Consider the following 22002-nt stretch of genomic DNA (forward strand, 5'->3'; position numbering starts at 1 on the left):
AAACTTTCCCCGCATGAGTGAGATTCAGCACTTTAAGTTCAGGGCAACCTGACTAGCAAAACAAACAAAGCAAATGCCAAGCAGAGTCTGCTCATAAAATCAGCATGGATATTCCACCATGCTCCAAAAGCAGCACAAAAACTCCCAAGATTATTTGGCTTCCCTGTTTTATGATGGCTCTGGTTGTTATTTTAGAGTTCAACCTAAACTGTGAGGGGATTTAATACAGGGCGTTTCCCACTGTCTCAGCTGAAACACACAGACATACACACACAGACTCATTGTTTTTGAGATAGGGTGGGGGGAGAGGAGCTGCTTGCTCAAACATTTCGAGCCTGCCGCAAAAGCTGTGATCTTTTCTGCTTCCTCGTTTTCTCTGTCCTTCACAAAAGAGTCACTTGTGTTGTGCTGCTGTTATCAGCGCTGGCCAGCGTGTGCATGTGTGTATAATAGGAGGGTGATGACAAGGCTGCAGGTGTAGACCCTGACTCCTCTGCAGGTGGAGGAGAGAGATTTTTACCCCACCTTACTTCAGCTCAAAGCACACTGAGATCACAGGGGCCGAAAACCCTCCTCTCTCCTCTCCTCTCTTTTCCTCTCTTATGAATAATTTATATGGTGAGATATTTTATATAATTTAGAGAAAATCTGTGTTTATGAGAACAGCTTGTATTGATGAAGAACAGCATGATTTGAATGTAAACATTTTAATTTTGGAAAAATGCATACATAGGCTAAATATCATCTTGCCACCGGGGTCCGGAACTCTGTAAATTTTTCATATTCAAAAATAAAATTTTAAGTACTCTGAATGACTAATTAGCCGTTAAACCTCCTATGAATGTCTGTATGTATAATTCAGTTTAGACAGTTTGCTAGATTGTTTAGTGTCCGTGATGTGAAAATGATGTAGAGTGATTTATGTCGCTGTGAGACGGTAGCGGAGTGAACAGGGCTTGAGAGAGAGTTTTGAGTGAGGGAGCGGGGGCAGTCTCCGCCATGTTGCCAGATTCAGTTATTATAAATGTCTTTAGACTTGTTTTTTCCGCTTAATGTGACACTTTAGGAAGTGAGAAGTTGCATTTTATCTCTAGGATATGGTATCAATGTTATGATAAAAACTGTAGCATAATAACATTAGTACACTGATCTGTGAAACAAGTAGGTTACAGAATTAAATATACATATACATAAGTCATGAAGAAGGCTATATGCAATTTCATTCAGTTCAATACTTAACCTTTCACAAAGTCATGCTAAAATCATTCACACTGTAAGAGCACAGGCAAAGTTCTTATTACTTATCAAAACTATTACACTTACAAGTATTGTTGCATTAAAATAGACAAATAATAACATTACCTAGTCTATAGTAAACTATTAGCAAATTGTGATGCACTTAATAAGGTCTAATTTAAGAATGTCCATCCCCCCAAAACAGACGAATAGAGAGAGTGTAAAGTGTAGAGTGGCAAAAAGGTTCTGAAGAATACATTAGTGATTTGTATGTGTTACTATAGCACAATTCTTAACACTCCAACCCAGATCTCACTAATTTCCAAACCCTTATTACGGTCATGCTTGCTTTTCCTCTCGTTTTGTTTCTTCCATTCTGATCTGAATTCCTCTCATCTGTCTCATTCTTCTCTTCTGTTCTCTTATCTCTTTTCTTCCCTTCTCTCGTTTTATTGTTTCTTCTGCCCTTTTCTCTCATCTCATTCAATCTCTGGCATCATGTCCAATTAGTGTTTTTCTCAATCACGGAATTACTATTTTATTGAGACACCTCGGTTTTGAAGACTTGATCCCTGGTTTGATGTTTCATTCTAAACAATAGACAAAAAAAGAACAAACAACAGCCACTAAATATTCTATTCAGCTACAGAATACATAATGTTCTGTTGAGGCGTTTCAGCTGCTTGTTTTGTATTTGTTTATCTGGTTTTATGCAATATATGTGCTTATTTCCGCACAAAGCATCCTCTGCAGTCTGTAATACAACAGCTCTCTATTGTTCCACAGAGCTGCTGGAATATCGCAGTGCAGGTGAGAGCGTGCAAAGAGAAAGCGTTCATTTTTCTCTGCCAAACTAACATACTTTCAGAGGTGACTGTAGAGTCATATTGCCGGAGGGCAGGATTACTCAGAATAGTTGTCTGGACTCCACAAAGCAGAAACTCCTCCTCCTGCATCTATCATCGCTCTTTGCCAGATCCCATCATCCAAGAAGTTTGTGCTCGCTTTAAATGAGTTTTTCCTTGTTGCTGAGGAAACCAAATTAAGTTTAGCTTAGCTGTGGCGTACAGGAATTTGTTCAACTCATGTGCACGATTTCCTGCTCTTTAAGTGCGTTCCTAGACTTCATAGAGGTGTTCCACATCCCGCAATTCATACTGCCATCATGACTGAGCGAGAACATTAAAGTGTTTCGCCTCAGCGCCTGCCATCCTGCTTTGCACTTTTGGAAGAGAACTCTTTTAAACTCTCTGCTCGCCTGTTGCATGAACTGGTCCCTCTGGGTCGTAGAGGAGCCTTCTTGCTTTCCTTTCCACTTTTTTTCCTGTGTATAAAAGAGATAATAAGCAAAATACACACTCCAGTGAGCAACAAAAACAAACAACAATGTTTCAGAACTTTTCGGTTGGCGCAGATCATTACGACGCCATTTAAGTTATTTACTGTCTCGTTCAGGTCATTTATTATTTTGCAAATATTAAACAAAGAGCTTTGAAGACCTGCCAGGGAAGTTGTTTTGATGGTGGAGATTTGAGAGGACGTCCGTGCCAAAAGTTAGTCGATGGTTTGAGTGTCGGAGACATAATGGAGGTTGGGGTGGGCGTGCAGGAAATCGAGGGGAGATAGTCAAGGGGTGTTGAACTTCAAAAGGTCATTGGATATTCCTCCGCTGCTCTGTGTGGGTGTGATACCTGCGGTGTAACATTTCCCTCTCTGTTCAATACACACTTCACTTTCTTTGCAGAGGTCGTGACCTTTCCATCAATCGTACTGCGGTTGACCTATGGAGGTATCCATCCACTCCTCCCTCTCACGCCTTGCTGACTGGCTGACTGATCTTTTATATTTTTCTGTGTTTGTTCCTTCTTCTCAACAGCCCCGACGGAGCCACTGCTTTGCAAGTTTGCAGACGGGGGACAGAAGAAGAGGCAGAGTCAGAGCAAGTACCCTCAAAATGGCCGACCGTGGCCCCGGGAAGGAGAGGTCAGTGCTATCTATCGATCTACAGCATCTATCTATCTATCTATCTATCTATCTATCTATCTATCTATCTATCTATCTGTCTGTCTGTCTGTCTGTCTGTCTGTCTGTCTGTCTGTCTATCTATCTATCTATCTATCTATCTATCTATCTATCTATCTATCTATCTATCTATCTATCTATCTATCTATCTATCTATCTATCTATCTATCTATAGCAGGGCTATTCAACTGGCGGCCCGCGGGCCCGCCAATCATCTCCATCCAGCCACCTCCTCTTTTCCTGGCGGTGCGGCTAATTTAGTTTGATACTCGCTCTGATTGTCCTGAGAAAAGTTTTACGCGCGAATATTTCAGCAGTTATTATATGTGTCCCGTATTTCTGGCGACTAAACCAGCGATATCAATCATTCTTTCATCCTTTGGTTCGATTCTTTCTAAACACGCTTGCATAACGGTCTAAAACTATTCGGATTCAATCGGACCGCTCTTGTCACTGAATCATCTGAAGCGTTTTCTCGTTCAGTACAGTAACAACAAATAGCGCTGTTTTCAGTTGTTTCACTAGTTGTTTCAGCACGGCCCAGCACAGAGTTGCTTTTACTCTATCATTAAACAGTGTTCCCTACTATCCCTGCGCCTTCCCTTTCCCAGGATACCCAACCCTGAAGAAGGGTATAAGTCAGAAACAAATCCTTTGTTTCAACCACAGGCTAGGAGAAAGGAGTGAAAGAAAGGGAGGCAGGAGAAAACATTTGATTGATGGAGTCATCTGGCCATGTTTAAGTTCCCAGTCTTTCGCACAAGTCCTTTAATCTCCCCTCTCCTGTTTTTATTCCCGCAAAGCAAGTCTCGCCGTCTGGGTTGGCTGATGGGAAAATGGCGGCAGGGTGAACAACTGGCATTTTCTGGGCAGCCCCAGCTGCTGGCATGACGCGGCGGTTCAGGGAAACATGCCCAGATACCGACCAGACCATGAGCGCCCATTATGAGGAGCTGGCAGACACCATGACTTTGGCTGCACTCTCTCATGAAGGCGTATTTCAATATGCAACCCCCGGGGTCTACATTAACTAGATAGAGTGTCCAGTCACACATAGGTTAGGTCGATGGTTTTCCCACCAGTCTCCAGGTTTTCTCCCCCACGGAGGAAAACTTGGCGCCCGACAAGTTGCAGTATATGAGCGTTGTTTATCTGCTCCCGTCCAATACAGGTCTAAGCGGCCAGCTTTCCCCCCTTATTCACTTAGCTAGCACGGCTCTGTCAACATGAGCTATGCTTTCTGCAGGCTTGTAAATACCAAATAACTTTGTGCCATATCGAACCCGAGCCCGTCTGGTATTACAGCCCTGCGCTCTGAGGTAATGGATCCACAGCTACAAGTCTCGGCCATGTGCTTTTAAAGATATAAAGAGCACTTGGCCGGCCCCTATTAGATGACCCTGTTCTATTGCCAGCATTACTCAATAGACTTTATAGGATACTTGCTTCACCGGAACAATCTTTCACTCTTTGTCCTGTCTGTCTTGTGTTTCAGAGTGGCATGGCGCTGACCTATGACCCCACTGCAATGCAGAACGGGTAAGAGTCATTTGTTTTTTTGAGTTTTCACTTCTTTACAGGTTGTCCGAGGATAAAATGGTCCGTCCTTACATGGTCCATTACTTAAATAAGCTTCTTGCAGTGAATCCATCCTCATACCAGTATTTTCTTGCTGAAAAGACCAGCAGTCACCTGCATAAAGTACATTGTTTTGTTTTATATGCTAGTAGTATGCTTGTCTGGGGTTTCCTAATCCAGTAAAGCAAGACATTTGAAATCACTTTTAGATAATCTTTAGAGAGTCTTTTTAGAAATGTTTAAAATTATTTTAAAATAAGTTTTTATGAAATATTATTACATTTTAAAATAGCTGTTTTCTATTTGAATATATATTATAAAATGTAATTTATTCATGTGATGGCTTAGCTGAATTTTTAGCATCAATACTCATGTCTTCAGTGTCACATGATCCTTCAGAAATCATTCTAATATGCCGGTACTCAAAAAATATTTCTTATTATTATTAATGTTGAAAACAGTTCTGCTACTTTATATTTTTGTGATGCAGAATTATTTGATGGGTAGAAAGTTTAAAAGAACAGCATTTATTTAAAAAAAAAAGAAATCTTTAGTGATATTATAAATGTCTTTATTCTCGTTTTTGATTAATTTAATGCATACTGCATTAAAAAACATCTTAATGGAAACAGTAATGGCAGTGCGTATACTGTAAATGTATTTATAAGAAAACATAAATATAAGTTTCCACTCTAAAAATATCTTAGTAAAAATATGTTTCAATTTTCAATTCATTTAATTATTAAATGATTAAAATGATTTTCAGTTCAATTTGGTGAGCATATTACATTAAGAAATGCATTGTAATGATACATTAAAATAATACATGGTAGTTGTATAATTTTCAAACCAAAATGTATATTAATAATGTATGAAATAATGTATTAAAGTTGCTTGTGCAAAATGCATTTTGAACTATCAAAAAATAAGTTCATTTATCAACATTGGCAAACATTTCACAAAAAGGTATTCCAGCACGAAGGTGGACATTTGAAAATTATAACTAAAAAAAAGTATTTCTACTTCCTGAGAAACATGAAAAATCCACCAGGGGGCTGAAGATGTGTGGTACATAATATGCAAAAGGTCTTTCAGGAAGGTATTGATCATATTAATGATACATATGGCTTTATAGGGTCAACTTAACTAGCAAGACTGTCTCGACTAACCAGGCGGTTCATGCAGATTTAATTTGGTCTTTTCAGCAGGGTTAACAACATCTGAGCTGCAGTGAATAATGCCAAACTTTACAGAGTTGTCTTGTACACTGGCACACACATACATGTCATATCCAATCTGCATTTTGTGCCACTGTTGCACCGAAGGGTGCAAGTGTTTCGTCAGGTGCTGGTTTCAGGGCATGGAGATGGGTGCCGGGCCTGGGTAAATAAGTCCCTTTCTGTCTGTCCGCTCCTGTGGACGAAGTGCCCAGGGCTCTGTCTCTGATCCGGCCCATTGGGGAAACAGTCATAGTCTCCCAAATGTACCTCAGCTACCAACTTCGGCTCCTTTTGCACCTCTGACTCAGCACTTGCTGTCTGCGGTAAAGGGAACGAAATAAGGAATGACAAAAATATGCAATTGGGAAAAGAAGGCAGATTCTGAATTGTAAATAAAAGAGCTGACTAGAAAGTGCAGAGGAAGAGAAATGCTTTATTTGTTTCCTTTCTCCTTTCCATCACTTCTACCACATTAGCATATATAGAGAGAGTTCATACAATCTTCTTAATTGTTTAATAGCCCATGCCGTCTCAATGTCAACGGGCTGAAGATAATAGCTGGCATAAATAACAGCAGAGCGGTGCTAGGCTAAAAAAGGATAGCACAGTAACGTAAACTGGTGTGTAAAGCTCATTTTAACCCTGCTTCAAAGATTGTGTTACCTTCTTCCTGGACATGCTCTCACTCAGGTCGTCTTATGTGACTGTGACATAAGGGAGCATGTGCTCTCTAGGGCAGACAGCGTTTCTCTCCCCACGCTCCATTTCTCAGCTGCCAGACAAGCCGATCAATAAAGCCTAGCAACGGAGCTTGCAGATGAAACATGTCCGCAGTAGGTACACAATGATAAATAAAGTCCTGCCTGAGAACTGTAGCTATTGGAAAATGCTGTTGCTCTGGTAACACGGAGGGCTCAACAAATTAACTGTTGTGACAAGCCTATGCATATAAACAGATACACACAGACATGATCATTTTATTAATGCTAAACTTTTTTAGTCAACAAGGATGCATTTATAACGTTACAAAACATTTCTATTTCAAATAAATGCGGTTCTTTAGTAATTTCCTAAAAAATATCCAAAAAATAAATAACCAAACCCAAATTTTAAAACCCTTGTCTTAGGGTGTCTTTACACTTGTCAGGTTTGGTTTGATTAAAACAAACTCCGGTGCGACTGCTCTGTTTGTGCTGTTCATTTGAATGTGTGAACGCAGCCACCCGAACCCTGGTGCGCATCAATGTTCGTAAGTTCTGTCACAAAATATACATCATGAAAGCTTATTTTTGTTGTTGTTTTGAATCTTTAGGTTTGGTCTTAAAAATGACAAGTGTGAACTAAGTGAAGCAAACCAAGATGTATCATTAAATGTATCATTTTCTTGTTTGGTCCAGACCAAGAGAACCAAACTACACACCCCTAGACAAACAGAAAAGGGTACTAATAGTGTTTTTGTGTATCATGCAGGTTCTACTCCTCACCATACAGCATCTCCACAAACCGCATGATCGCTCAAACGTCAATCACTCCATTCATCGCAGCCTCTCCTGTCTCCACATATCAGGTAAGATCACAGCATATATGAACACTTGCTGCTGGCAAACAAACTCATACATTCAAGACATTTATAGCGTGAAACATCTGGACGCTTAAGACCCGTGATAATATATGAATGTCTTATAATATAAAATGTCATTTAAAATATGCTTTTGTTTTTAAGAAAGACAGCGAAGATAGTCTTTTAAGCAAAACATTTCATAAAGTCGTTTCATAAAGACTTTCTGGGAAAAGGTCTAGCATCAATTACTTGGTTTGATATCTAATGCAATGACATTCAGGTGTTTTTAAGTGTAACTTGAATGTCCAAAAGTTCCCAAATACTTTTAGAGGGCAACTGTATTACAAAACGCAGTTTCTGTCACATACATATGAGGAGAGCGTGTTGCGGTGTAGCGTGTTTTTCCATCACTGTCCGTGTTTGATGTTTTGTTAGGAAAGCTTATTAACGCTGTTCTCCAGCCCTGCAGTCAGACGGAGTGAGCAAACAGTGACTATGAGCATCCCTAATTGATTTGGCTTAAGCTAAACTAAACAAAACATTGCTGAGCGTAGAGAATAGCTAAGCCCTTTAGATCATGTACCTCCCGTCCTCACGAGAACCTCGTCCTCGCGCAAACACGCCGACACACACATACACGAGCACGAGCGCACATATACAAACCACCCACGCTGACCCTAGTCCTAGTTTAAACTCTCGGCCGCACGTTTCTTATGATAAATTCTGCATGCCGGGAAGGTTATCTCTAAATCAAATTCGTGAAATCGTGCAAAAGTGTCCCGCTGGCCGGCAAATTAATTTTAAATTGCAGACTGCACTGAACCCGCCAATACGAGTTCAAAGCCAAGCTGACGGGAAATCAATGCGCTGCTACGTTTATTTCTCCCCTAGAACTTTGAGAATGGAACAAGAGACAACTGTTTCCCTCTCCAGTGAAAGGACAGAGAAGAGCAGAGAAGGAGGGAGAGCGAGAGCATGAATCTTTTAGCAGTCGGGGAGAGAGAGAGACAAGGTGTGCGCTTACACATCTTAGTGGACTTAGTGTGTTTAGAGAGAAAGAGAGAGACGCCCTAGGCAGATCACAGTGATGAACAAATCCCAAAGGCTTTTCTTCCTAGAACAACATAAAAGGACACCGCATATAAATTTAGACACCTACAACTGTTCAAACGCACTTTCACGAATCTAAATGCATACATCCATCCTTCAGACAGGAAGTGGACACTTATCCTCAATCCGCTTGGTATAAAAAGCGTGGTGTAAAAATAATACTCAAGCATACTGTTCCCTAAATCTGTGTTATTTTAGTATCATTGTGATACTATTAGTTTTTATTAATATTTCGCATTTTTTATTTAAATAGTTTTAGTTTATTTATAATAGTTTGTCTATATGTCTATGTCTATAATTTTTATAAATATTTATTTAGTACATTTTTATTTGTTTTAGTTTTAGTTATTATAGTACATCAAGTTAAACTAAATGAAAATGACATATGTCGCTATGGTAAGTACAGTAGTGGCCAAAAGTTATGTCCGGCATAGGAACATTGACATCTTCAGCCTTTTTTCAAATATTATTAAAGGGTTAGTTCACCCAAAAATGAAAATTCTGTCAGTAATTACTCACCCTCATGTTGTTCCAACCCCGTAAGACCTTCATTCATCTTCGGAACACAAATTAAGATATTTTTGATTAAATCTGAGAGCTGGATCACTCCTCCATAGGCTTCTAAGGCATTATAACTTGCTGGCCCAGAAAATGTATTAAAGACATCGTTAATATAGTCCAAGTGACTACAGTGGCTCAATCTTAAGTTTATAAAGCGTCGAGAATACTTTTTGTGTGCAAAAAACAAACAAAAATAACGACTTTATTCCACTATTCATTTCCTTCTCTCTGGACCTCGAGTTTTTTCATGTAGTATAAGACGCAGCGCATCTGTGTTGTACATCACACGTAACTATTGGCCAACGCTAGTCATGTGTGTAATGCATGTGATGTACAACACAGATGCGCTGCGCAGTTATACTACGTGAAAAAACTCGAGGCACTTGGACAATATTAACGATGTCTTTAATACATTTTCTGGGCCAGCAAGTTATAATGCCCTAGAAGCCTATGGAGGAGTGATCCAGCTCTCAGATTTAATCAAAAATATCTTAATTTGTGTTCCGAAGATGAACGAAGGTCTTACGGGGTTGGAACAACATGAGGGTGAATAATTACTGACAGAATTTTAATTTTTGGGTGAACTAACCCTTTAAAGATTCGCTTAAGATTTTGTAAGCATTTTGCTTAGTTGGAGTCAGTTGTTTTATTTGTAATAACAATGATGCATGCCAAATTGTGCTGACATAATTTTTGGCCAGTCTGTCATACAAATAAAATTATGAACAGTAAAAAGTTTATTTTATTTCAAGTAACGAAACTATTAGTTTTAATAGTTTTAGTTTTAGTTAATTATAGTAACCCTGTCCTAAATGAAGTAATTGTTGGAATTACTATGGTGGCGAGATGAAAGGAGATATTTTTTGGGGTCCAAGTCGGCCTCAGATGATGAAATTGCTGCCGCAGCGCTGTAATTAGGAGGCAATATCGCTGTCTGCAGAATTCCGATCCCTGTGTAATTATCGCACTTGTATTACTTGCTCCTGCCTCGGCTGCTCTGTGGGAATCGGGGCTTCGAGGCAGCGGGAAGAGGCGTAGGAGGGGGGGTGAGGAGTGAAATTAAGAAATGCTGGTTTCCGCCCACAGGTCCAGAGTACGTCGTGGATGCCTCACCAACAGTACGTTATGCAACCTACGGTAAGTGCCGCTGAGGAGGTGTTCATTTATCTTGGTGTGTGCGTGTGTGTTGGGGACATGAGGAAACAGACAGATAGAGAGGATTGAGGAGAGGTGAGAGTGATTCTGTTTATCTCTGTGAAAAGTGGATGTTCTGTGAGTAAAAAAAAAAAAAAAATTGGCTCTTTACCCCCATCGCCCTCTTGTGGCCGAGCAAGTTAGTGCGGGAGCTGTGAATAGTCAGAGAAAGGATGTTTATATGGTTGCATCCGAAAAAAAATGATAAATGCTGCCTTCGGAGGATGCATTGCAAGGTAGGAAGGCATCAAGGAACGTCCGAATTCAATGTTAGCATCACTTCCTGTCTCCTGAGATACCTTCATCTGATCGTTTTTTGAAGGCAGCATAGATGTATCATTCACTGCCTTTGATATCCCACAATCCTGTGCTTTCCATTCTGTGACAGTTGAGCTAGAAAAAATAAAGATGGCATCTAAAAGGTCAGTTTGTGTGTAAATGTACGTTTTTGATTTTCTTAATTTCTAGTGAGAAATTATTATTGTAGTTATTAAATATTTGCTTAGTTTTCCCCAGAGCTCTCTGTTTTATTGTAGATCATTAAACTGTCTGTCCGAAATCAGTTTCGTGCGGTACCTTCGTGCGCAAACGCTGCCTGTAAAGTCATTGCCTGATAGGGCCGCGGGGCAACGTCAGCTGCCTAAGTTTTCGGAAGAAGCTTATGTGTTTAAATGGATAGCCTATGTACTTGCCTTCATTGGCCAGTTGTGTTCCTTCAGACAGTCTGAATCAGATTAATAGATCTGCTGTCTGAGCTCCATCAGCACATATTTGTCAACCTGAAGAGACTTTCTTTTCTCTTTCTCTGTCTCACTGCACAAATACACACATACAAACTACCTCTCTTGTGTTCTTTCCCTTAAGTCTTGTAGAAAAAGGCAATCCCTTGGCCGAGGTCTGTAGGTCTGCCCACCGTCTCTTTGGCTCTCACCTGATCTTGGATTTACTGTAAGCCAGGGGTCTGCATTCCACCTTGGAAATGGCCAAAGGTAGTCTGGGATCAGGGCTTTTTTATTGGCATGGCCTGAAAAAAGGCTTCAGTCAGCTGTTTCCAGATCCGCAGCAGGCAGACGCGGAGTTTCATATGATCCTGAGCAACACAAGAAGTGAAACAGAGTTATAGAAAAGGAGGCAGATGTCTGACTAGATAATGATATTCCAGACTTCTTGTGTGTGAGTGTGAGTGTGTGTGTGTGTGTGTGCATGTGTAGTCGGATGGGAGGTTTGATGATCATGATTATGTTGGGTAAATGTGTTTGTAACCAAAACCTCATATCTAATGATCTGGCAACCCATCAAAAAAGACCTCAGCTGCCTGGGAGAGAGAGAGAGAGAGAGAGAGAGAGAGAGAGAGGCAGTGGGAGTCTGTGAGCTGATCTCTGCCTAATTTGAAAATCCTGGAAAGAAAACAAAGGCGGAAGAAATCATGTTTTTTTTTTTTTTTTTGGGTCCTGTAAAGAGAGAATGCAAGCAATTAAAAGTGGCTGAGAAAGGGGAGCATTGTTATTGGAGAACGGCGCTGCATTTGGCACCTTGTTACCGTGGAGACACGTGACCATAGCGACCGGAGCCTGCGATGAGGGTTTAAGCAAATCAGCAGACAATGGAAGCGCTCTGAGCTCCCTCTCCGCAGTGCAGCGTGTGTGTGTGTGTTTTTAGTATACATCGGTACCTTAAGTGCACCTGCTGTTGTGACCTGCTGATTATGTTGGCCATACAGCTGAGTTATGCATTACTATCCCAACCAGATGACAGGTGTGTGTGTGTGTGTGTGTGTGTGTGTGTGTGTGTGTGTGTGTGTGGGTGGATGGGTTGGCTCACTTGTGTCCTTATCAGGGCTGAGATAAGGACATCGCACTCTATTGCGAATGGGACTGCCGCTGAAAGCACCTACATGGGCACATGAGCATCTGAACTGGACCTTGGAGCAGTGGAAAAATGTTGCCTGGTCCGACGAGTCCCGTTTTCCTTTACATCACGCGGACGGTACATGTACGTGTGCGCTGTTTACCTAGGGAAGTGATGGCAACAGGATGCACTGTGGGACAACGACAAGCCGGTGGAGGAAGTGTGATCCTGTGGGCAATGTTCTGCTGGGAGACCCTGGGTCTGGCAATTCATGTGGATGTAAACTTGGCACGTGCCACCTACATAAAAATTGTTGCAGACCAGGTACACCACTTTGTGACAATGGGTATTGCCTGATGACGGTGGACTCTTTTAGCAGGATAATGCTCCCTGCCACACTGCACACATTGTTCAGGAAAGATTTGAGAAACATGATGAAGAGTTCAAGGTGTTGCTTTGGCCTCCAAATTCCCCAGATCTCAATCCAATTGAGCATCTGTGGGATGTGCTGGGCCAACAAGTTCGATCCACGGTGGCTTCACCTCGCAACCTACATGACTTGAAGGAACTGCTGTTAATGTCTTGGTGCCAGATAAGACAGGACACCTTCAGGGGTCTTGTAGAGTCCATGCCTCAGCAGGTGGGCGCTGTTTTGGCAACACGCAGAGGACCAACAGCATATTAGGCAGGTGGTCATAATGTTTTGGATCATCAGTGTGTATATACATACCATGCTGGTTGACCAGTACTAACCAGAATAAACCAGCATGACAATCCATGCTGGTGTAAGCAATTTCTGCAGGGTAGCTGCACAGATGTTGTCAGCAGGGCACACACACACCAACCAGCAGGCACACACTTACCCACAATGCACCACCCAGAGGGCCATCACTCAACTGTACCTGTTACTTTCCATCTTAGCGCAGAGAAGAATCCCCAGCCGCCCTAACCAAATCACATCCTGGAAATGAACATTAATGAATCAAGACCGCAGTGCATTACGGCAAAGCCGCTTAAAGTGGAACCGCCACGCAAGAGGAGAGAAAAGAAATGAAACGCTTCTCTAAGCCCCCGCTAGTCACGGCCATTTGCAGAAACAAAGAAGCCCATGTTTGAGTAAAGATTTAAGTTTATCTCAGCCCCATCACAGCCCGAGAACGCTCTGTTTGAACGGTGGGAATTGGCGGGGTGTCGTGTGTGTGTGTGCGTGAGAAAGAAAAATGCACGCTATATGTTTTTCTTAAGTGTGTTTCAATTGTGGGAATTCATGGTTATGCCTTGGCACATATTGTTTAAGCTTAATATTAGACATCCTCCCTGGCAGCCTGCTTTTTTTAAAGCGCCGGTACCTGAGAGAGACAAAAAGAGCCACTTCCTTTTCCTGTCTCTATTTTAGATGTCTTGGCAAAAAAAACTCTCCTTCCTCTGATGTCACAGGAGATTTCTGCTCGTCCAGTTTACATCGGAAACCTCTGGCTTTAAAGTGCAGCCACAGACATTTTTTGGCATCCAGTACTCGAAAACATCAGCTTAGATAAATGTATATTTGGTCTGAGGTTGAAAATGAGCATACAAGCTGTTGTTTGAAGAAAGAAATTTCATTGGCTGCCTCAGAAATCTCTCTCAGAATGTCACTCACTTTCCAAATACTCCCCCTCAGGGAAATGAAGGAAAAACACACACGCATGCACACGTACGCACAAGCGCAGCTTTAATCATCTGTCTAAGTCTCACACTGATACGGCTGTAAATTAGAGTGGAGAATTATTCAGCATGGATTTCTTTTTTCTTCGCTCATTATGAAAGCTTGTCGTGGGGCGGGGGAACTGTTAGCTTGAGGCTCTCGCATCTGAAAGCTAAGACGCGGAAGGCGCTGAACGGTTTACCTCTGAAAGCTTGAATAGAGACAGAGCGCTTCTGACACCAAGTGCCTGTACAGTTTATTCTTCAAGCACAGGCGAGCACCAGCACCACCAAGCTGTGCAAGCTGAGAGACAGACTGAAGCTTGCGAGTTTGTGTGTGGAAAGGCTTTTTTTTTTTTTTTTACTGTTGGCACACTCAGAGAGAATGTGTCTTCAGAAAATGGGGTAACCAGTCGTTTTGTGTTCGAAATGACATACAATCTGGAGTTCCCATACATATACTGGATCATATACCGTGCATAAAACAAATTTACATTTTTATCAGAATGTCCCTCTTTTGCACTCGAATTGCATAAATTTCACAAATTGACATGTTTGATTATTGACCTGCAGCGGAAATAATGCAGAATACTATTATAAATGTCTTATTCGTTTTACATCACAATGTCACATCCTTAAACTGCTTATTCAGTTAGATTTTGAATTCGATTTTTCCCAGATTTTAAATGCACTTAGTCACAACACAATTATGACATGCTTGAAAAGTTGATTGTTGATGCTTTTCCATGAATTATCCATTGAATATTGATTAGATGGTGAAAAATACCAGAATGAAGCCTTAAGGCCCTTTCACACCAAGGATGATAACTATAACGGTATAGATATAGTTCTAAAAATAAAATAATTGCAGAGTCCACACCACAATAGTATCGTTGGAATCACTTTCAGAACTATTTTTTCCAGCTGATGAACGATAAAAACATTTGCAGCCAATCAGAATCCATCCTACTTTAAAGAGCTCAGAAAAGCTGTCAAAACTGCAGCACACGCTTAGAATAAACAGAGCGATTTTGTAAATTGCCGTGGATGCTGATATAATTATCGTTTTAGTTATATTTATCATTCTTGGTGTGAATGGGCCTTTTGTTAAAATGGCACCTTAAAAAACTATTTTTTGTCTTTTAGTTAACATTATCCAACAGTCTGCTTGGCCATAGTGACGACAGCAGAAAATGAAAGTATTGTAAGGCATTTACACTACCATTCAATGAAATTTATGCAATTTTAATATATTTTAACATGGATTTTTTTCTCGTGATGACAACGCTGATTTTTCTGCAGTCAGGACAGATGAATTTGCAGTGAAGCATTTTGCTACATTGGGCGAGTGATTATGTTCTGATAAGAGTCTTAAACACAGCACTTCTAACAAGAAAGAGTCTCTCACATAACTGTAACCAGCGTTGTACACCGCACAATGGTTTCTCATCATCCTTTGCCAAACCATATGAGAAGAATTGAACTTTCTGACAAACTGTTTGACGGAGGGTCTCCTCGGAAAGATTAATCCTAATCAAGTTGGCATGTGAAAATGAGCGTGTGTGTACGTCTCTGGCCTAGTTCTGCTGAAGCGGTCGTGTGACGGCATCAGATGATAGCTCAGGTCGGCGGTTACAAATCGCAGCCGTTCTCTCTCTCTCTCTCTCTCTTTCTCTCTCTCTCTCGTCTGTTCCTCACATGTGTTAGCACTCTCATCCCAGTGTGCCTGAAACGTAAACACACCCGCGGTGCGGAGCAGCTCTGCTGTTAAGTGAGCGATGCATCATCTCTGCAGAAGTATGCATGACTCGCATTTGGATCGCATTATTTCACTTGTTGAAGTGGAACAGCTCACGTCTGGCCCTCATATTAGGGCCCAGCTGTGGCTGTTCAGTGATGAGATGAGTGAAAGAAGGAGAGAGCTTTTTTTTGTTGAGAGCATGACTGGGTGATCAGTGACTCTAATGAAGTCGTCCAGATGTGTTGTTGAATGGTAGCTCATTTCCTCTCCCGTCCTTCACGCGGTTTGACCTGTAACAGTGTGCTTGTACATGTGTGTCCTCTCGTAGGGTGCTGTGATAACGCCAACCATGGACCACACCATCTCCATGCAGCCCGCTAACATGATGGCACCCCTCACCCAGCAAATGAACCACATGTCCCTGGGTACCACTGGCACTGTGAGTGTGTCCGCTGTCTCTATCTTAAGGCCTGTTCACCTTCAGCTGGTCTGAATCACAGAGGAGCAGAGGAACAAAGCTAAATTCTAATTAAAAGTATGCAAACTGTTAAGAAAAAAAGAACAAAGAACGACCAAGTAAAGCTCTGCCCAGGAGAGTAAAAAAGTACCGGGAAATAAAATATGGATACTGTGTTAATATTGTACTCAATTAATAGGATCTAGCCAAAAAATTATGAAAGGCTTCCACATTGATTTGTACTTAAGTATTTTCAAAGTGAAAGGCAATTAAAAAAAAGGTCAAACTTTGTTCTTAGCTTTTGAAATTAATCAAGTGAACTAAAACCAATAACCTGAAACCTTTTACCTGACATTGTTAAATGTTAAACACAGCCAAACCTGATTTTATAGCTGATCAAGTTGTTTGTCACAGTGTTATTGTTACTGGTATAGAAAACTGGTTTGCAGACTGATCGCTGAACATGTTTGCACTCAAGTTCATATACAATATTGGTTTAATTAAACATTAATGAAGGTATAACTCAGCCATATATTTTTAATAAGAGGATAGATGTACGTCATTGTGAGCAGTAAAATATTTACTTTGGATCTTGAAGGGCTGAATGAAATTGTAAATCATTAGAAATGTAATGACTAAAAGTACAATTATTCATTTTTAATAGTACTTAAGATTAAGAAAAAAGGATTCAACTTACAGAAGTAGTGAAAACAGGTCTGCTATCGTTCATCATCCATCTCAAAGAGATTCTTTATGGAGCCCCTGAAGAGACATGGTAATGAGAAAAAATATACTTCAATGTTCACTCTAAAGTTTTGCATCCCCCCTCACTCGCAAAAGCATTAAAATATAGTTAATATTTTTGCGAGCGAACGCAAAGTTTGTCAGGGAACCACTTTTGTGAGCAAATTTATTGAAATATTTTTTCCCCCTCACATCTCTTCCATTTTTTTCCGTCACCATGTCCCCTTTGGGGCTTCATATTTTTTAAGCAAATTAGCTTTTGATGTACAAGTGCCACAAGTTACACTGTAATATGCAGCAGCAACTCTGCACATGTGATGCAAAATCTTACATCTGATTGGGTGGTGAGTTTTCTAATCAACAAGCACTTTAGAAAAAAAAAAACTAGCTCCAACACTAGAAAAATGTTTGTCCACAATGTGAATAGGTCCGTAGGAATGCACTGTTTGCTGTGTGTGTGAATTGACTGTGTGTGTTTTGTTGCAGTACATGACTGCGGCTGCTGCTCCTATGCAGGGGACCTACATTCCCCAGTACACTGCGGTGCCTGCCTCAGCTGTCTCAGTGGAGGTGAGTTTCTGGGTGACTGCAAATCCATTCACTGCTCCAACTGATTAGATGAGCGCTGCTAATTGAAAATGTGGGGATCAGTTGCCTCGGGCCAAAACTTCCTTAGTGCCTTCTATTCCAGCTTTACAAAGCTTGACTCCAGTCTGGAGCGCGTCTTTAAGTTCAATCCTGTACCCAAACACAGCCCTACGGCCTTCTTTTTTCTGGAGGCGGTTAAACGGTATTTTTGTTTTTTGTGAGGGGGCATCCTGTAATTATGACATCATATCCTTCCAGGGAGTGGTGACGGAGGCTTCTCCACAGAGCGTTCCTCCCTCGTCGCAGGACGGTAGCGGTCAGCAACAGGCTCTGGGCGTGGACAACACCAGCGATCACGCGCCCACCTACTCTTTTCAGCCCGCCAAGTGAGTTTGAGAGACACTTCACTTTGATAAGATGAACTGGAGACAAAGTATCTTGTTCCCATATGCATGATTCATCAAGCACACAACGTTTTTACAACATTGCATTTTGGTTGCAGTTGGGGGACAACATTTTTATAAAGAAATCAAATGTGTATTATTTAAAAAATAGATCACAACAAAACCTAAATGACCAGAAATAACCAGCTCCAGTTTTCTGAAATAAATTAATGCTTTTATTCAGCAAGGATGTATTAAATTGATCAAAAGTTAGAGTGAAGACATTTATAATTCTATTTCAAATAAATGCTATTCTTTTTTAACTTTCTATTCATCAAAGAATCCTGAAAAAAATGTTCACTGTTTCCACAAAAATATGAACTAGTACAACTGCTTTCAACATTGATAATAATAAGAAATGTTTCTTGAGCACTAAATCAGCATATGAGAATGATTTCTGAAAGATCATGTGACACTGAAGATTGGAGTAACGATGCTAGAAAAATTCAGCTTTGTCATCACAGGAGTAAATTACATTATAAAATATATTAAAAATAGAAAATGGTTATTTTAAATTGTAATAATATTTCACAGTATTACTATTATTATTGTATTTCGATCAAATAAATGCAGCCTAAAGGCCCTTGCACACCGAGTCCGAAATTATCACATGCGTTTTTTCGCATTCGTGATTCGGTGGCTCAGAATTGTCAAAACACCATTCAAAATGCTTGCTACAGATGCGAAAAATGCAGAAAATCGAACCTAATTCGAATTTTTTTTTGACGGACGAAAGTTTCGGAGGCATTGTGCAAGCGTGACTGACATAACGTGAGGTCGTATTTATTTTTTAACGTGCGAAAATTTCGGACGCGAATTTCGTCGCAAGGGCCTTAAGACTTTCTAACCCCAAACTTTTGGACAGTAATGTATAAGAGGTTACATTTTGGTTCCAAATACATCTCATTTAATTTTATACAACCAAAATAAAACATTTTGGAAACAGTGCTAAAACAAAACTGTAACCTTTGTAGAGCCTTTTATTTAGATTTGAACATAGTCTGTGCATTTGAATAGGATGATTCCTAAAATGTTTCAATGCTAGCAACTTCATAACATTTCTGGGAAACAAATGCATGTTTTACACTACCAAATCGTTGAATGAAGTATGGAGGATAAAAACGGCAGCAACATTTTTAAGACTTGAAAATAAAGCTGGGTTTGGAGGTCAAGCTGAATTTTTATTTAGCTCAATAAATGATGTTGTTATTGGGCCTTCAGGACTAAGTGATGATCCATGAGTGAACCTTGAATTGTATCCAGTATGCTTTTCAAACTCTCGTCTTCTCATTGGTTCAGATAACCAGAGGAGATGCGGGGCGTTGAGGTGACTGCGTTGCCTTGAGACTGGGGGACTGCGACGAGGGAACATTGAAGACAAGAGCGCAAGAGATAGGAAAACACGTTTGTGTCTACTTTTGCACAAGCATCTAAAAAAAAAAAAACAACAACAAACAATTTATTTAACACCTGGCCCACACCGGAGGACCTTTGGAGAGCTCACAACCAGACAGGAAAAGAGAGAAATGACGTCTGGGAGATTGAGCCTACTGTTAATCGGCTACCCGAAAAAACTTTACCTTCATGAAGTGAACGAATTCAAACAAGTACAAGTTTTCCTATTCTTTTTTTGAATGTGCAGGTAGGTTTTCAGAAACAGTGGGTTTTTCTATTAGACGAGGAAGCACGTTCTTGTAAAACAATGAGAGAAGGAGCAAAAGAAGTCTTCCTCGGATTCTAAGCTACTATTACTTTTCTTTTTTTATGAGTTAGATTTTAGTTTTCTAGAGAATATTAATGTTTTTTCATCTTTGTTGCCTTAATTTCGAGAAACATCTAAGACTTTTTCCTGTTTGAACTGAACAGACTGACGAATGCAGTGAAAATGACCTGACAAGGAAAGGAAAATTACCTGTATAAAGCATAGAAAGAAGAGAGAGGTCTCCTTGAGACGTTTTAAATTATCAGTGGTGACTATGTGTTTAAAAGAGAGGACAGACAAAAAAAATATTGTGGTCATGATGATGATGATGATGATGATGATGATGATGATGATTAAACAGAGTTGCATTTTTTTAGAAACAGAGGAAAAAATGTTAATCCACTGCATCATGGGAAATGCAGTTTATTGTGTAGTGCAGATCATTTTTAATGGCATTATTGTTTTTATCTGCAATATTTTTTATGAGCTTTAAGGTGTTTTTAGCCTGCTTTGCTTGTTTCATTGCGGAAAAAAAAGAAAACTAAAACAGTCAAAAAAAAAAAGGCAGTGCAAATCTACATAGATAAAAGCTTATGGATTAAATCGAAACGAAAAAAAAAAAAGCAAATGTGTGCAAAAAGCAATAGTAATAGGAAATTGTTGACAATTTCTTTAGTCTTTCTTAGCTGTGGATCAAATGCAGCCCATGGATGGCATATTTTATACCAAAGATGAAGAAACCCCCCTCAAGACAGTGGAGTGGATCAATTTTTTAGTTTCTTTTTTTCTATTTGAGATGTTTTGGCATATTCATTTTGTTTCAGAAGTATCCGTTTGACCTTGACGGCCAAATTTGGTACTTTAGGGTTTAAACTTCTTTCCACTGTTGCAGAATCTATGTCAATCGTTCAGTTGAGAGGCAGAAAACCACCATCACTGATTCTCATGAGTGTGATCTCCCCAGCAGAGGGCGTCAGAGAGCGGCTGAACCATCAATCATCTCGCGTCTGCCCGGCTGAATGAACTATACCTCTATCTCTGCACCTCCCAGTCGCCGACCCACGGTTGGCCACTATTAAACACGTCGCGCGTCCGTTCAGTTTGAGCTTTCTCACAAAGAAAGCCGTTTTCATCATTTCAACTTAACAGGAAGCACTCACTAGTGTATATTTAAACTCTGTACAGATCACTACCTCATTGAAAGCAATTTTACCATGAGGAAACACAGGAGAATGTGTTGCAGGTCATAAAATACAAGCTTTGCTCTAGGGGCACTGAGAAACATTTGCAATTAGCAGCATTAGCATGACATATTGTTCTGAGCACCTCCGTCCTTCTATGTAGATGTTTTTTGCGATCGAAACGCCTCGTGTTATATGCAAAGTTTCTTTAATCAACCAGATGCCATAGGAAATCTCTCGTGAAAACAACAGTCTTTACTTGAAAAACGAAGGCTCTGTCCCAAAAGCCCTTGCAGTTGCTTTAAAGTCCAGATTTTGGTGACGTAATCCAGATAGTAATCCGCAAAACAGCGAATACACATCGAGTTTGTTATTTGGGACAGGGTCTAAGGTGCCCATCGTCATGGGATCCGGCGGTTGCTCTGGTGCCTTGACAGCTCGGAATTAGGGTTAGAAAAATCACGTGTGAAATCTCGACTTTCCATATCTGAAATCTGCTTTCATTTTATCAGGCTGCCCATTCCAGAGGGGGGAAACTAGCAAACAGAAGAGTAGAAAGGGGTAACATCTCATATATTAATATATAAAACAAGGCTGCTGTCCTTTATTTACCATGAAGTAGATGTTTTTGATGCAATCTAATAGTATAAAACTCTATAGAGCACTACAGTGATGACGTATTTTTGTAGGCCAACCCGGAAGTTAGCATCACCCTCGTTCACTTTTGACAAAAACTCTGTAGTATTTTTCCATTGGCTTTTGGAATATTGCAGAAAATAAGCTCTGTGACCATCTTCACAAATGAACACAACTTTTATCAATCCTGAAGCGTGAATACAATCGCCACAAGTAAAAAGCTAAACGTACTGTAGGCTATAAACAAACTACACCACTGTCACATAACTTAAACATCACCACCATTAACCTTCTGACAAACATTTCAGTCTTTATTTAAAAAAAAACACACACAAAGGGGTGTTAGTGATATATTTTAAGTTGTAGAATAAAATTTGAAAATATATTGAGCTCGACCCATTCATAAAACCCACTGACTTTTGGATAATGGAACCAGAAGTGCTAAAATGCTAACTCGTTTACAGGTTTTTGGCCTACAAAAATACATCATCCCCGCA

The 22002-nt window shown here is 40.3% G+C and overlaps 1 protein-coding gene across 2 annotated transcripts in view; it reads left to right on the top strand.

Moving 5' to 3' along the window:
• rbms3 (RNA binding motif, single stranded interacting protein) overlaps nucleotides 1–20332 on the top strand; it is a 136628-nt gene extending 116296 nt beyond the window's left edge. Inside the window, exons 7-14 of one of the 2 annotated variants that reach the window (XM_084089875.1) lie at nucleotides 3113–3219; nucleotides 4754–4797; nucleotides 7527–7623; nucleotides 10375–10425; nucleotides 16083–16193; nucleotides 17442–17525; nucleotides 17802–17929; nucleotides 19286–20332. In XM_084089875.1, coding sequence (XP_083946001.1) covers nucleotides 3113–3219; nucleotides 4754–4797; nucleotides 7527–7623; nucleotides 10375–10425; nucleotides 16083–16193; nucleotides 17442–17525; nucleotides 17802–17929; nucleotides 19286–19289 — 626 coding nt within the window. In that variant the 3' untranslated portion in view covers nucleotides 19290–20332. The remainder of the gene's footprint in view (nucleotides 1–3112; nucleotides 3220–4753; nucleotides 4798–7526; nucleotides 7624–10374; nucleotides 10426–16082; nucleotides 16194–17441; nucleotides 17526–17801; nucleotides 17930–19285) is intronic. The other variant, XM_084089876.1, reaches the window with a different exon arrangement.
• Nucleotides 20333–22002: the final 1670 nt, after the last annotated feature.

Source organism: Abramis brama (assembly GCF_963993115.1).
Source record: "Abramis brama genome assembly, chromosome: 17".
In the NCBI taxonomy this organism is placed as follows: domain Eukaryota; kingdom Metazoa; phylum Chordata; class Actinopteri; order Cypriniformes; family Leuciscidae; genus Abramis; species Abramis brama.